The sequence below is a fragment of the Cibotium barometz genome, chromosome 49, assembly GCF_041138505.1.
Source record: "Cibotium barometz isolate CiBa-2024 chromosome 49, ASM4113850v1, whole genome shotgun sequence".
NCBI classification, from domain to species: domain Eukaryota; kingdom Viridiplantae; phylum Streptophyta; class Polypodiopsida; order Cyatheales; family Cibotiaceae; genus Cibotium; species Cibotium barometz.
Genome location: NC_141094.1, coordinates 45752997 through 45768643, shown reverse-complemented (window position 1 = coordinate 45768643; position 15647 = coordinate 45752997). Strand labels below are relative to the sequence as shown.

At 44.0% G+C, this 15647-nt stretch overlaps 1 protein-coding gene across 4 annotated transcripts; it reads left to right on the top strand.

Annotated features, from left to right (window-relative positions):
• The first annotated feature begins 5752 nt into the window (after positions 1-5752).
• LOC147610645 (NAD kinase 2, chloroplastic-like) lies at positions 5753-15429 on the top strand. 4 transcript variants are annotated; one of them, XR_015264024.1, is made up of 8 exons: positions 5753-6320; positions 6524-8362; positions 10090-10211; positions 10407-10548; positions 10668-10942; positions 11065-11139; positions 14646-14747; positions 14837-15429. XR_015264024.1 is itself a non-coding variant. In XM_086786159.1 (8 exons), exons 1-8 carry the CDS (start codon positions 5955-5957, stop codon positions 15050-15052), a joined length of 3087 nt encoding a protein of 1028 aa, XP_086642285.1. In that variant the 5' UTR covers positions 5753-5954; the 3' UTR covers positions 15053-15429. The 4 variants fall into 4 exon arrangements, 1 of the variants encoding a protein (XP_086642285.1); XR_015264025.1 differs by having other exon boundaries at positions 10668-10841; positions 14837-15380; XM_086786159.1 differs by having other exon boundaries at positions 10718-10942.
• Positions 15430-15647: the final 218 nt, after the last annotated feature.

Here is a 15647-nt window from a genome sequence, read left to right as displayed (position 1 = left end):
CACGGGAATCTGACCCACCTCTAAGATACCCAATTGAGTTACAGAGTCCTTATGGGGAGGTGCTGTATAATGCATTATTGGATACAGGAGCTCAACACAATTTGTTACCATATGGCGTGTGGTGTCAACTTGGAAAACCACCTTTATCCAAGAGCGCTATCCAAGTTCAAGGAATCAACAAGAAAACCCCTGTCTCAGGAATTCTGCACACTCCGGTTGCCTATGACAAGGGGACCGTAATTCAAAGCTTTTTGGTTATGCCTGCTGGTACCATGGAAGGGACTGTAAACTTAGGGCGCAAATGGATGATGGCCACCAAGTGCAATATCGATTGGGCAACCAGACGAGTCACAACGCAAGAACCAACACTCAGTCTGACCGCTCAAAATCTCGCACCTAAGTCATCAACTCAAATGCTAGATAATGAAAAATCACAAAGTCCAGTGGCAAAACCCTCTTTGATTGTTGGCCACCCCTCTAACTCTTCAACGCCAAGAGTGGAAACAGGTAAGGTGGTCCCTAAAGCTTCGCTTACTATGCCAAAGAGTACATACAAATGGGTCCCCAAAGCTTCGTTAACAGCTACTTCCCCTGCTCAATCTCGTTCAGCCACCAAGAAGCCTCGTAAAAGGAAAGCAGCTACCCTCATGACTGACCCCTACTCCGTAGAGGAAATATCCCTGATAGCCCAATGCTTTCCTTTTCCACAAGATGACTATCCTCGCATGGTTACATTCTTGATGAGTTTATGTGGATGGGAAAATGAAAAGGAAATATCTGACAATGATGAATGGACGGACGAAACTCATGGCACTACTGAGGTTGACTTTATTTATTTGGATGATGCGGATAGAGGCTTAGCCTTAGGGCTAGAGCCAGGACTCTACAACATCCTCTTACCGTATCCTCAGTAGTAGTGTGGTGATTGGTAGGTAGGTTAGTGTTTTCAAGTTTTTTCTAGTTTGGATTCCTTAAACGAGTCTTTAATTTTTCTTACTGATGTGCCTCTCGAGGTATAGTGCTTGTCAGTTGATTGTACAGGTTAAAAAGTTTGAGGTGGGTTTGCTTTCAAGTCCTGAGACTGCCGCAACGTTCATCAAAATATATCTACATCAAATTGCAAGCTGTCTCGTCAAATCAAGGAGATCTCCAATTTCAGGTGTAATTCTTCCATACCCACTCTCTTTCGTTTTTTCTGTTCAATTAATTGCATGAACTATAATGCATGACCACATGGAAATTGTCAATGTACTACTTAGTTTTTGAAGTTGCTAGTGTAAATCATTAATAAGCTTAACCTTATTGGATATATTCCTGAGAATGCATGACGTCTTTAGTTAACCTTGGAATACGATTGTCTTAGGTCTAGGGTCAAACCATCTTAATGTTTGACACCTGGCCATGTGTGTGTTGACCTCGAGGACATAGCTTTTACCCCTTTGTCGAAAGGATGCAAGACAAATTATAGTTCAGGAGCAAAGATCAAAAGAAATAGATTTTAAAAAAAAAACCTACAATAAATGGCAATACAAGTCTATGATGTGCTTTAATGTTGGCCTATCGCCTTATTAATACTTGGTAGGCGAGGAGTATTCTACTCCAGACCGATGCCTTGGTTGGTAGGGGATAGCCTTGCCTAAAGTGAGCTAATAGATTCCTGGATAATGCCTTGTGTTAAACATGGTACCAGGATCGATGTTAGTTTTGCTTTAGGAAGGTCGCCATTGTGTGTAAAAATTGTCACGTGCATAAAAAAAATAAAGGCAAAAGACTCTTGTAACTCTGATGTTTCTTGTGTCCCTAGGCTCGTGGTATTAACTTGTTCTTAGAGTAGACACAGTGTGGTCATCTGTTTATTTATTAAGCTTGGTTATTTTCCTTGACTTAGGCCAGTTATAAACCTTGATTAACCTTTGACACCTTGCTAACTCTTGATTTACTTTCAATAATTTTAAACTCCTGTTAATTTGCTACACTAGCTCATTCATGTGACCCTTAAACTAAGTTCTCATGGCAGCTTCCATTGTGGTCTAACATGCTTGAATTTATACACTTCATATCTTTTGAATTCCAGCATACTTTCACTCTACTTCCCTGTTTTGCAGACGGTCTACCACAACCACCCTATCGAGCTTACCATACCATAGCTTCCGAGGACGGAATCTACATCAGGAAGGGGGGCATGTTAACCTATGACGGACATTGAGACGTACTATGTTTTACGCCATGTAATTAGTTTAATTATTCTGAGTCATGGGCCGGGCTTGTCGGCACCATATGCAAAGGATAAAGGGATTGGGTGATCGCCGATGAGAGGCGCACCTTGAATATCACTAGGATAAGGGTTAGGATCGGCCGGCCATGTATGGGCGCCCAAGTGTGAACGGCCAAGTCACCTATAAGAGTCAAATGTAACCCTAAAATCCTCATTCTCATGTGTTGTGAATACAAGAGTTCTCTTGCCTTATCTCCTTGGTTTCCTTCTCCTGTGTGTGAGAGAGAGAGAGAGAGAGAGTGAGAGAGCGATCGAGCACTGTGTAGCGGCACGGCGGCGGAGAGGCGGTAGAGCGGCGACGGCGGTTCCTTCTTCACTGCGACGTGGGAATCCTTCAAGGCGGCGGTTGAGCGGTGAGTGACACACCCTTTGCATTCTGTTTGAGCTTCCTTCCCTGGTTGTATGCTTGCAGCCATTCGTGGCTCGCATACGGTGTCTGGCAAGTCCCCAGCTACGACCTGTGCGGCAAAAGCGCACGTCCCCTAAGTGAAGTGCTAGGACACCTAAGTAGGATCCTAGAGGGTTCTGACCAAGTGATGCACAGGCTCGGTTACTAGGATACCCATGCGTACGTCGAGGAAGATACGGATGAACTGAAAAGAATTACTTTTGTGAACTGAATTTTTATATTGGATCTCGTTGGTTGACCAGCTGGTCTTCAACAGAGAGTCCGGATGATATATTTTTGTAAAACAATGGACTCAATATTTTGCAGGATTATGATCAATAATACTATGATTTCATTGAAAGATTGTTTTAAAGCCAGCCGAATATGTTAAAATGGCAATTTTATATTGGGTGTGTAAGTAGCATGACTACTTTAAATTTTTCTTAAAGCACCGGCTAGGGGGGTTGGAAACTCTTTTCCTCGGTACCCAAGCAAAACATAACCAAAGTTTTATAAAAGAATCCCACCAATACAGTGGTTGGCTAACCCATGGGCCGGTTAGGGTGTAGGCTGGATCGGGGGATTCCTGCAATACAAATAGTTACGATTAAGTTACGCTAGTTAGATTAAGTCCTAGGAAGACCCTTGTTCTGTGGGAGGGAATCAACGGCTGTGCCTCGCTATAAAGCGGGAAAAAAGTGGTGATTCTATGGACCAAGTGCAAGTCTCTTCCTTTGATGTGACCATGTGACTTTCGGGTTCGGTCGGATTAGTTTGGATAGTTAAGACTTTGACTCGTTAGATTAATTCTCCCATTAGATGATTTTCCTGGTGGAATTGTACGTGCCTTTTGGACGAGGGAAGTTTTTCCGGGTTCAGAGGAACCGTCAAACTAATTTGCAAGAAAAACCTTGATTTTAAAGGTACCAATACCTGCAAACTTTGATATGTAATAACTTCGAAATTTGAGGTAAAGTTTCTTGTAGGGAGGGAAGTCGAAAACCTTCGAAATTTGAGGTGAAATTTCTTGCAGGGAGGGAACTCGAACTATTTTTGGATGATCCTTGGTTCAAATTTCAAGAAATATTCTATTTCGGCTTGTACGTAGAGATTTTGAGATATAAGCCATTAAACTTGGAGAATTGACCAATTCATTGTTCACGTAGTACATATAGTACATGAACAGATTGAAGACTTCAAGAACTGGCAATATTCTATCATTTTTATGTACATTTAAGAATAGAAATATATTTTCTATATCTCAAGAAAATGCCAAGAGAAAATACGCCAAAATCAATTTCACCTTATTTTTTAGGCTTTTTGGATTATCTCTCTCTAAGCTTAGTTGGATTATCTCTCTCTAAGCTTAGTTGGCACTTCTTAGAGGGCCCAAAGTTGAGTCCAAAATTTCACCTTGTTTTTTAGGCTTTTTGGATTATCTCTCTCTAAGCTTAGTTGGCACTTCTTAGAGGGCCCAAAGTTGAGTCCAAAATTCCTCTAATGGGAGAGCTCATCATCATCTAGTGAACTTATCGATATTACGTTGTGAGATCCTTCTACAAATGGTAATGAATTCCCTTTTAATCTTCTGTTTGAAGATATAGGGTATACGTGGAGATCGCATTAGAAAATGACCTCTTTGGAGCCATGGACGTTGTACAAGATGAACAATCGTAAAATACACTAAGTAAAATTATCATCAAATAGTAACGATGTACATATCAATGCACATACCGACGACTTTTACCGATGTAATTATCAACGAAAATACTGAGGCCCATAAGATCACATGTTTGAAAGAAACTATCTCCTTAAAAAGGTCGGTATTGGCGGGAGTACTAGTGGGAAGATCTCTTGTAATGTCTCCTAGACTAAGAATTATGTCCAAAGCAAGCTTTGAAATCATGATGATGCCATACGCCTATGTCTTCGGGCGTTAGTGGGTGGTGTACCTTTCTTGCCTTTTCCAAGAAGTAGACCTCATTTCATCGCCATTTCCAATTGATTTTTCATGTTGCCTCTTTGTCTTTTTCTACAGACAACAAGGACGAACGCATCTCACAAGGTGGCTAGTAGTGTGCACATTATTACATAACAACACTTTTGTAGATTATAAAAACTATGATTACACACCACTTAACTCAAATCATTGACTCTGCATTCTTGTTGGCATGGAAGACTTCACCTAACAACACTTTCGCATGGTAGTTAAGGTGTTTACAGATTTCCCTCCTATTCTTGGGATGGGCGGGGGAGACTATTATGGGAGGATGGTCTCACTCATGAGGCAAGACCAGACCATTTAGGCACGTCAATCACTCACGCACTCAGGTAGGCACGCCCTTGCCTCCAGTGCTAGCAGTGTTTTGGCTTGGTTGTGTCCCGCAAGGGTTGCCTCTCCCTCACCCCGAAAAGGAGGCTTTGTCGGGCATGAAGTGACGGTTGGGAAAACAATAAGAACGGTGGAAACAACAAAAACAGTGACGCCTAATTGACGGGCTACGTCGGGCCGATGATGTTGGATTTGTGTGGAAGACTAAGATATGGATGGAGCTATGCCTATGGGCCAAAAAGGAGGCCGGGCCGAATGGGCTTGATGGGAAGTCATGTGCCGAGGTGAGCCGGGTCAATGGGCCGAGACGTGAGGCCGGGCCAGCAAGAGGGAGAGCTTGATGTGGGAACCATTCATGAAGCAAAGGGACTAGAAATCGGAAAGCTGAGAGAAACTCTGATATGGTGTAATGGCAAGTCAAGGGTGGTTTTGGAGGCAGGAATGTGGAAATTGTCCATATGGGGTCGGAGTTGGAAATGGGCTCGGGGGCACGTTAGCGCGTACCCGCGGAGACTCCCCGGCCATGAGAATGGGCGGAGGGGATCTCTTTTCACTATGTATGTAATATAAAGCACCTTAAAACGCATGATCAAGTCCCAACATTTTTGATCAAATATATTTTTTCTCAAGCACACGAATCCTATCCAAGTGTCATCGTGCTTCAATGCATGATCAAGTCCCAACATTTTTTATCAAATATATTTTTTCTCAAGCACACGAATCCTATCCAAGTGTCATCGTGCTTCCATCAGTAGTCAATGCATGGAAGCCTGGCACTTGTACAAGTGGCAAAGCTGATGAATGATTGGCTTATCTGATCCTTAACCCAAACAATCGGGGAGAATAGCTTCTCAACATCAATCACAGAAGCAACAGCTGCTTCACCAACACGCACGTGAAGACTGCTGCCCATTCCATTGAGTTGATGGTGCTTGGGCGCCCACTTGGCTAGGTGAAGGATGCTGGCCGAGTCTAGTTTGTGCCGCCAACTCCAATGGTGCGCCCACGACGACTCCTTGGCGTGGGGGGTCCTCAAGGGCTCCAAGAGCAGAGCTTGGCGCACTAGAGGAGGGAAAGAGAAGAAGACGAAGAACAAGCCCTCTTCTCCTCCTCCGAGACGACTGCTCTTTCGCAGTTACGAAGATGATGAGGGTGATGGCGATGGTGAACGCATGACAAGCCTTGCTGCGGCCCTTTCATCGTCGTCTCCAACTTTGCCGTCTGAGAGTTCATCGGAGCAGCAAGCTGCTACAGTATCTGGCCATCAGCCAATATGGCAGAGGGACGCCTTCACAAGAGGCTCTCTTGCAATGGAACCAGATCAGGTATTAGTGTGTATAATCCTCTCCCTTTCTATCATCATATATAATTCCTTGATGAAATGCTCTTGAATGAGTGGTTATAGGATTACACATGCATTCCTCGCAATTTTGTAGTATGTGCCTACATAGCATTTCGACTCATTGAGGTACATCATTTGAGCTTCGCATCTGAATTCGTCAAGAACTTGCCATTCTTATATCAACAGATGAGGGATGAAGATTTGTACCACTTTCGGCATGGGCCTGTGCCGGGTGATCTAGCTGAGGTAGAGGCATTCTGTCGAATCTTTCGAATCGTACAGCAAGTGCATAATGCTGTTATGGAGGCGTTGCGCTCAGTGAATGATGCTCGAAAGCTTGTAGGGCCCCAGTCTGATGGCTACAATGGCAAAACTTTTGGTGATTTAGAATCCCTTGAAGGTCAAGATGTTCCCTTGCTGGAAGAGAAAGTGGTCTCCGGTCTTGGGTGCATTGGGGCACTTCTTCACCAGCAGAAACAAGAGGTGCTTGGCGGACGGCTCAATCTGGGATTCACAGCCATGGCAAGGCATGACTCGATACCTCCCCTTGCTCAATTTCGAGCTGAAATGAAGAGATGCTGTGAACAACTAGCGGCTTTGCTTCTCTGTTATTTTCCTGCAGATGATGACCAGTTTACAGAAATGCACAAGAAATTTCAGAAGCTGCGGAATGTTTGCCTTGATGCTGGCTATGCCAGGGCAGAAGGATCACCCAGCCATGAAGACATTCCAAACTGGGGGGCTGTGAGGTCAAAGACACCATGGAATGAGAATACAGACAGTGAGGTAGTGTTTTGGAGAGGTGGTCAGGTAACAGATGATGGGGTACATTGGTTGGTAGACAGAGGCTTTAAAGTCATCGTTGATTTGAGAGCTGAAGACAATGGAGACCATCTTGCAAAGTCTGCTATCGCTGGTGCGGTTTCTTCAGGTAAACTAAGCCATATCAGCTTGCCTGTTGATCCAGGGAACAATCCCAATAAGGATCAGGTAATGGAGTTTGCCAAGTTGGTGGCTGATACAAACAACCGTCCTCTTTACCTTCACAGCCTAAAGGGGGTAGGTAGGACTTCTGCTATGGTGGCTAGATGGCGTGAAATCGGCCTTGTAAGTCCGTCTCTGGAAGATCATGCCACTCCAGATCTTTCAAACAGTCATGTATTCTCATCAGGAGTTGATAAAAAGCTTGCAGACAATCTGTTACACTGTAAAGGTGAGATCTCTGGGCAAGCTGATGTCAGATCCTCAACTGGGAGCTTAGATCTTGTCAACAATGATTCATTTGAGGTGTTGAGTGAACAGAGAGTTACTTTGCAAGAAGCTGCTTCAGCCTCCACACCTTTCGAAGCACAAAGGCCAGCATTCCACATTTTTTCGAAGCGAGATATGTCAAAATTTTTAAAAGGTAGGCAGGTTTCACCAGCCAGTTTCAGGTGGAAGAGGAGCTCAAAAGCAACCAAATTTGGTGGTACTCAAAAAGATGAAGCTGTCCCTTTGATTACAAGTATTCCCGAGCCTGGTGGAAGGTGTTTAGGTGATCCAGGGATCCCTAGAGCTGGGGAAAAGGAGAGCAGTTATGATGCAGCAGGTGAGGGTACACAACCAGGACACAGCGATCTCTCTGGGCTTGCTGAAAGAACACAAAGTCTTGTTTCAGGCAATCAAGAAGAACCAACTATTGGAACCTCTTATTTTGTTTCTGCACAGAAGAGCGCGACAAATGGAGCACTTCTTAGAGTTTCCGACATCAATGATGGTGTTGTAAACGACGGTGATGAGGTGACTGTTGTTGGTGATATGTGTGCCTCTACAACCGGTGTCGTTAGACTCCAGTCTAGGAAGAAGGCTGAAATGTATCTTGTCCGGACAGATGGGTTTTCATGCACAAGAGAAAAAGTGAAGGAGTCAACATTGGCCTTTTCACACCCAAGCACTCAGCAACAAATGCTTATGTGGAAAACTGCTCCCAAAACTGTACTTCTTTTGAAGAAGTTGGGTACTGAACTCATGCAAGAGGCACAGCAGGTACTATCAGGGACACAGGCAATAAAGAAGCATTTCACTTTTTTTTGCACCAGGATTGTGCGAGTTTAGTGTGGTCCTCTGTTTGTGCACATTTAAAACCAAACTTTTTACCTGTTAAGAACTTTGTTTTCTTCTCCCATTAGATGTTCATTTGGTTCTGGATTTCTTCAAACACTGGTCGTTGTTGGCGCACCTGAATGAACTTTATCAGAAGTCTCTGTGTGCATCCAGGGCTCTGAGCATCTGGACTTTGTGACCTGTGGAAGCAGGTGGTTCCTCACTGATATCCAATCCTGCCAAACAGGGGGCAGGCTATGACTGCATCTGGGCAACTTCTTTGAGTGTGCCCAGCTGCAGGATAATATTCTTGGACCATGAGAATATCAATCTCTCTGCTTATCAAGGCTTTCTGCAGTTCTTCATGAACTATTATCTTTCTGCTATGCCACCCCTCTCCTCTTAGACCTCTGGACATTCCATGTGACAATGCACATGGCTTGGTGAAAAGGTTGTGTACTCTGCTCAGTACCTCTCTTCTCTTTAAACTATTGATTGGGTTTTGGTTGGGGAGTAGTGGCAGTGCCACCTCTAGTGAAAATGCTCAGTATGGGCCTTTAGTTGTCCCGCCATTGATGACCATTGGAAGGAAGCACAGCCTTGTGCTGTTGACGAGGTGTCCTTAGCGGAGGCAATAAACCTGTAGAATCTCTTTTCTGTAGGACAATGTGAACGGAAGTAGAGGAAAAAGTGTTCCTTGGGGAGGGATCCTGGGGTTTGAACTTCTTGCAGTTGTGGCACAGATGCACAAACTGTGCACGCCCTTCTTCATGTGAGGCCAAAAGAAATGCCTTTCAGCTTCTCCAAGGTAGGATCCTCACCTCTGTGCCCTGCTGATTGTGCATCATGCGCCTCTTGTGAAGAAGAAGATTTATGGCCTGCCCTTCTTTGATGGCACAAATCTGTCCCCGGAAGTAAACCCAATATTGGTAGTCATGCCTTGCAAGCACTGAGTATGGTCTGCAGGAGAATATCTAATCATCACAATTAGTAAGCAGATACTCTGAAGGGAGCAAGGGAAGGGCAGGAGTGCTGGCTTGCCATCCGGACACCAAGTGCTGGTTTTGTATGTGGATGCAGCTCTGTTTCTATTGTTACACTCTATGTTTCTGTTGACCTTATTCAGTGTGTCTATTGCCTGAATGAGTTCACAACACAGATACAAAGGCTACACATTGATCCCCTTCTGTTGCATGAAATACACAGTTTTTATCATATCATATACTTCAGCCACTACAGGACTACCTTGTAACTTTTCTTTGTTTCATATTGCTGTTTTGTCTAGCTAGTTTGTTTTATCATTTTCCTCAGTATAGTTACTTTATGAATTCATTGTGACATTTTTGGTATCCTAAACTTTTGTCAACATTAATAGACTTTTCTTTCTTTCTTTCTTTCTGCACACACCTAGATAATTCCACTAAAAATGTTGCATTGAAAAATAATTTACATGTCCTCATAAAGAAGAAGAATTGTATCCTACTATCATGTGGCATGATGATGTGGTTTTGGGATGAGTGTGCGTTTTCAATTCTTGCCATTTTCAATAACGTGTGGAGGTTGTTTGCATTATCTTGGGACGTTTTGACAACTGTATTTGTACTTGAAAAAAGAAAAAAGTTTTGAAGGATCTAAATTTGTCACCAACAGCAACTCTATGCCAACTGCAGGTAGCTTCATTTTTGCACTACAAAGAAGGAATGAATGTTATTGTTGAGCCAGAGGTTCATGACCATTTCGCAAGGGTTCCTGAGTTTGGCTTCATTCAAACATTTCACAATCAGGATATAAGGTTGGTTTTAGAACTTTCAATGTAGGGTGCTTTGGAACTCTCTCTAACTATCAAAAAGGTTTTTCTCTTGAAATGTACATGCACATATACTAAATTTTACATACATACATGCATGCATAGATGCATACGTTAGATGCATACATATATGCATACATCTGTACTTTCAATGTTGTAATTATGAAATTCTGTAAACAGTGATTTACATGAGAGAGTTGATTTTGTGGTCTGCCTTGGTGGTGACGGCGTGATCCTTCATGCCTCAAACCTTTTCCGGAATGCGGTGCCCCCTGTGGTCTCATTCAATTTAGGTTCACTCGGGTTTTTGACTGCTCACCCTGTAAGTAGCATCCCACTTCAAAAATTGCAATATATAACTCTTCTTAAGGCTTCCGAGAAAAGCACTGCACATTTCTCAAAGGGACAAGCTTGCATTCAAGGTGATTGTCTTGTCAGCAGATAATCTACAGTGCTGGATAGAAGTGACACATATGCTGGGTGGTTGGCAGTTTGAAGATTTTATGCAAGATTTGAGGGCAATCATTCATGGTAATACCATGGTGGAAGGTGTATACATAACACTTCGGATGCGACTACGGTGTGAATACTTCCGCAACGGGAAATCGGTCCCTGGTAAAATATTTGATGTTCTTAACGAAGTGGTGGTAGATCGAGGCTCCAATCCTTATCTTTGCAAGATTGAGTGTTATGAACGCGATCGTCTCATCACGAAGGCAAACTTTGTTGCTTTCTATTCCAACATTCTTATGGCATTGTTTGAATTTATCTGATAGCTTCATTCATTTCCAGCCAATGAGAAAGTAATGTTGGACAAAGATATGGTATTTTTATGTAGGTGCAAGCTGATGGAGTGATTGTGGCAACACCAACTGGGAGCACGGCCTATTCCACGGCTGCAGGTGGTTCTATGGTGAGTGAACACTGAAAGGAAACTAAAAGATTGACTATATCTTTTCTTCTTTTGCAAGTAATGAGACTCTTATTAAGTATGAACAGAACAATAGAAAACCAGGGCCAAAGGCTGGTCAATAATCATCCCAGAAGGCAAGGTGTGCATAACTAACTATTCTAGGATTTTTGATAATTTCAAGAGGTTTTTGAGGGAGTTGAAGAGAAGATCCCATGATCTCATTCCCTAAGAAAGGAAGTGGACCTAACTTGTGCAGATTTTTAAGGGCCTTAGATATGTGCCCATAAGAGTATGTATAATATCTGCCGAAATGATGCATATCAACTGAGTATAAAAGGTCTGAGTGCCATCTGTAGTCTCTATGCATCTAGCCCATCAAATTTGGTTAGGGTGTGATATACAGTTAACAAACTTGTTATATGAATAATCCATTTCTTGAAAAAATTTAGTGAGTGCCAGTTCTTGATGTACACTTATATGAATTTAGTAAGTGCCAGTTCTGATTAAGGGCATCCTTTGTTTGCTCCAAATGGTTGTCCTGCAAGAATGGTCATGTCCTGTAAAATTTTTGCTAAAGCTTGACTTTCAATCCTCTAGGCTGAAAATGATCATTTTCAGATCCATTGATGAAATATCTACAGTTAGTAGTAGTGTTCAAGCTTAATCTGATACCAGAACCAAAACTAGTACCACGAGCTAGTACAAGATCTCATGCCACATGCCTCTAGTTCACTAACCAGATCCGAGGATGGCACAAGAAACATTTCAGCCGTTTCATCATTTTGTTGTTCCTCCCTACATGGTGGAGTGTAGCCACAAGAAGCATTACATTTATTTTATCATTTTGATTGCTTATATATGACTTCATGCTGCTGGTTGGTCCATATAGCTGTTGTCGGTCTGTTTTTATGGGACATAAAAATGCTATAGTAAATGCTGTACATGTCTCTCAATGTTGTCCCTCATGCTGGCCGACTGACGTTTGCTAGCCGACTTGATGTTTGAATGCCTTCTTATGCTGTCCGCTTGCTGTTGAAGGCTGCTGACTGGACAGCAACCCTTTCTATGGGCTGGTCATGCTTCCCACCATGTCTCATGGGGCCTTTGGCTGGCCCATAGGCTTGCATAACATGCATCTAAGCTTCTACATGCTTGCCAATGCACTGTCTAAAGCTAAGGTTGACTTCTACATGAACCTATCTGATGAATTCTCCAATTGGGTAAGAGGACACATGTAGACTCCCTATGGCTGTGGAGACTGACCTACGTAGCTCATGCCTAACATGTCCCAGACTGGGGCTCACAATGGGGTCACGGCATACGACAAAATATTCCTAAAAAAGGTAATCCTACTATATGAATGTTGCACTGATGTAGAGCAAGCATGTCACATAGCACTCCAGTGCAGGGTGCATGTGACATGTAACTTGTAAGGATAACCAAAAGAAGTGGGAGATCTGGCTCCACCTAGATGAATGCCAAAGTCTGTGCCAAAATCTCTTTTCAATCAATGGGATGATGCCATAGCTCTCCCAGTGCAGCCTAAGTGTAAGAGTCCTCTGAATCTGTCCAAGTAAAAGGAGCCTGGTATTACGGACAGTGCAGCTGAAAATTCAAAAAAGGCTGACTCTTCGTAGGATTGGATGCATCAATCCACTCCCACTCACCTAGATCATCCCAATGAAGATATCTGATAGGACATTCACCATACAACCATAAGCACCAAGACCCATGGGTCACAATATCGGGTGGAGGGTCAACATGCCAGTGCTTTCCTGAGCGACTACCTACTCTCACTGGATGAAGGGCAGTGCTAGGAATAATCTCTTGTGTGTCACATTTCAACAATCTCCATCCTAGCTGGATAGAATAAAAAATATGATCTCCGTCCTCATCCTGATCCAGCAAGGCTAACACCTGTAATGGCACTCCTATCTTGGAGAAAACTCCCTAGGATGATGTTGATCGTGAAATGTGCCAGTGCCACTTATGAGATATAGCTTCATCGATTGGATTGATCCGCCAAGACTCCCTCTGAGGTGCTGGGTAGATGCAAGTCTCAGATCCATAGGGAGAAGGTTCTCTAAGCAATAACTTCGATGCACCTCTCTCCCGGCCAGGCCACTGCATATATCAAGATGCACCCGAATGTCGCCCAACCTCATCTCCAATGAAGTCATTCCACATAATTTGCTGTCCATCAGCCTCATCCTCTGATCTGGGAAGCCTTTGTCTCAAAAAAGCTACTCCAGGCTCTGATAAAACAGTGGGCTGGAAGGTGGCCCCTCTGTTTGCAGGTGAAACAGTGGCCTGGAAGCCTAGAGTACTCCATGCGTCGATGGAAAAAACACCAGCCGATGCAGCAGATCGCCACCTCCTGGAGAATGTTCTCTCCTGCCAAAGAGTCCAAATGCCATGGTGACAGCGGGTGAAGAACACACATGCCTTCCGAACTAGTATTGGGCTCTGCGCCAGCGTGCTCTCAGCTACAGCTGCCGAATCAAACTCGATCCTGATATAACCTTTGCCTAGGAGCCGGTCATCAGTAATCCGACCATGCTCTCCAACAAGGGTTGACTGTTCTTGATCTGGCTGCACGCCGGTTTACTGGCTGATTAGCAGACAAGGGGGGTCCTCTGATGGGGAATAACCAGAAACAGCGCACTGGTGCTGAAAGGAGAACGGGCGAGACCTGGGAGCAGCATGGGAAGGGGGGGGGGGGGGGGGCAGCAGGGGAAGGCAGCGGGAAGGCAGCAGGAGGGAAGGGCAGGGAGGGAGGGCTGTGCAAGAAGTAAGGGTGGCTGGGGGGGCTGCATGAGAGGGAGGGGCAGTGGGGGATGCACAGGAGGAACGGAGGGCGGTGGAAGCGCAGAGAGGGGGTGGAGGGCTGCAGGCATAAGGCGGGAGGGCTGAGTGTGGGCAGAAGGGGAAGTGCGTGCAGGGGCTGAAAAGAAGAGTTGAGGGGGGGGGGGGGGTGGTGTTTGGTGGAAAGGTTACTCGAAGGCTTATGAACATCAGCTGGAATCACTCAAGACAACAGAAAGAAAAAGAAAGCCATAAGGTGCTCCATCCCCATTCTGCTCCCAATTGCCATGCCCAAACAACAGCCGAAGAGTGTTGAGTGTGTGACTCCCTACCTGCCCATGCATTTTAGCCTTATTCTTTTGACTAATAAGCGTTTATCCTGTCTCTACAAGAATAAGCCTCTCTTGTGCCTAGCTGAGCACAAGATTGAAAGAACGTGAGGAGCCATGTCACCTGCTCATGATGTGAGGACATACTTCAGCAATCACCATTCCTTTGTTGTGTATAGAGAAATCAGTTTTTAATTTGGAGAATCTCATGTGACAAGCAGGTTGTGCTTTTGACTCTTAATTTCATACTAGGACTAGCATATGATAAACATAATCTTGAAAGCTTGTAGACTGTTGTCGAACATATGGTAAGAAAGAATAACCAGCAAAGATACTCAGCTAGCTCTGATGTGGTTCTTACCATGCATGCAGGTGCATCCAAATGTACCATGTATGCTTTTTACTCCGATTTGTCCACACTCTCTTTCTTTCCGCCCGGTCATCCTTCCCGACTCTGCACTACTGGAATTGAAGGTAAATCAGCATTGAAGTTCACATGATTTTTTTTAAAGCTTATATGTAAGATTCTCACATGATGGTTCATTGCATCTCTTCAATCATAGGTTCCAGAAGACGCACGCAGCAATGCTTGGGTTTCTTTTGACGGCAAGAGAAGGCAACAGCTTTCTAGAGGTGATTCTGTTCGTGTTTGCATGAGCCAACACCCTCTTCCAACAGTAAATAAGTCTGATCAGACTGATGACTGGTTCCGAAGTCTTGTCCGTTGTCTCAACTGGAATGAACGGCTGGAGCAGAAAGCTTTGCCAACATCTTTGTAAATTAAGAAAGTGATGGGGCTGTTTTTCCTGCATAGGTGATCAGCTTCAAGGCCCTGTTGGAATGCTCATTGACCTACCCGAAAGGGAATTGTTAAGCCAAGGGGTGGATGTTGCCTATCTCTTTAGCAGGCATATGCTACAGGTAAGGTAAAGTCATGATGTAGTTACTGAGCCACTATACACTGGGCCATAAGGTTTGATTAACATTCTACTAGTCTCTCTAAGCATCACCTGGGAGAAGGATGGGAAGGCATGGCTGATGTAGTGACACTACCTGCAGCTTGTATATTATACATGTGACTTTATTTGCGATTCTTACTGAGCTAAACCTCCTACCAACATGAAAAAGCTAATGGAATTTGTATCTTTGAGATCAAGTCCATCAGTTGCAGAAGGGAAATCTCGAGCTGAAAGGAAACTTTGTGTGTTTGAAGATCCCTCACAATCCTAGAGGGGCAGAGGCACACAAGAAACAACCATTACAGTGTAAACACAAACTTTTATCAACTGTTACAAACCTCAAGAAAGATGGTAGTGCCATTTCAAAAGGACTCGTCCTTTCATAAGGCAAGCAGCATTAGCAGTCCATGCCTTG

Coding starts and splice junctions, on each gene's coding strand:
- LOC147610645 (XM_086786159.1), top strand. CDS start 5,955: ATGCTGGCCGAGTCTAGTTTGTGCCGCCAACTCCAATGGTGCGCCCAC. Junction 10,943..11,064: donor GCGATCGTCTCATCACGAAG/GCAAACTTTGTT, acceptor ATTTTTATGTAG/GTGCAAGCTGATGGAGTGAT. Junction 14,748..14,836: donor CTGCACTACTGGAATTGAAG/GTAAATCAGCAT, acceptor CTTCAATCATAG/GTTCCAGAAGACGCACGCAG.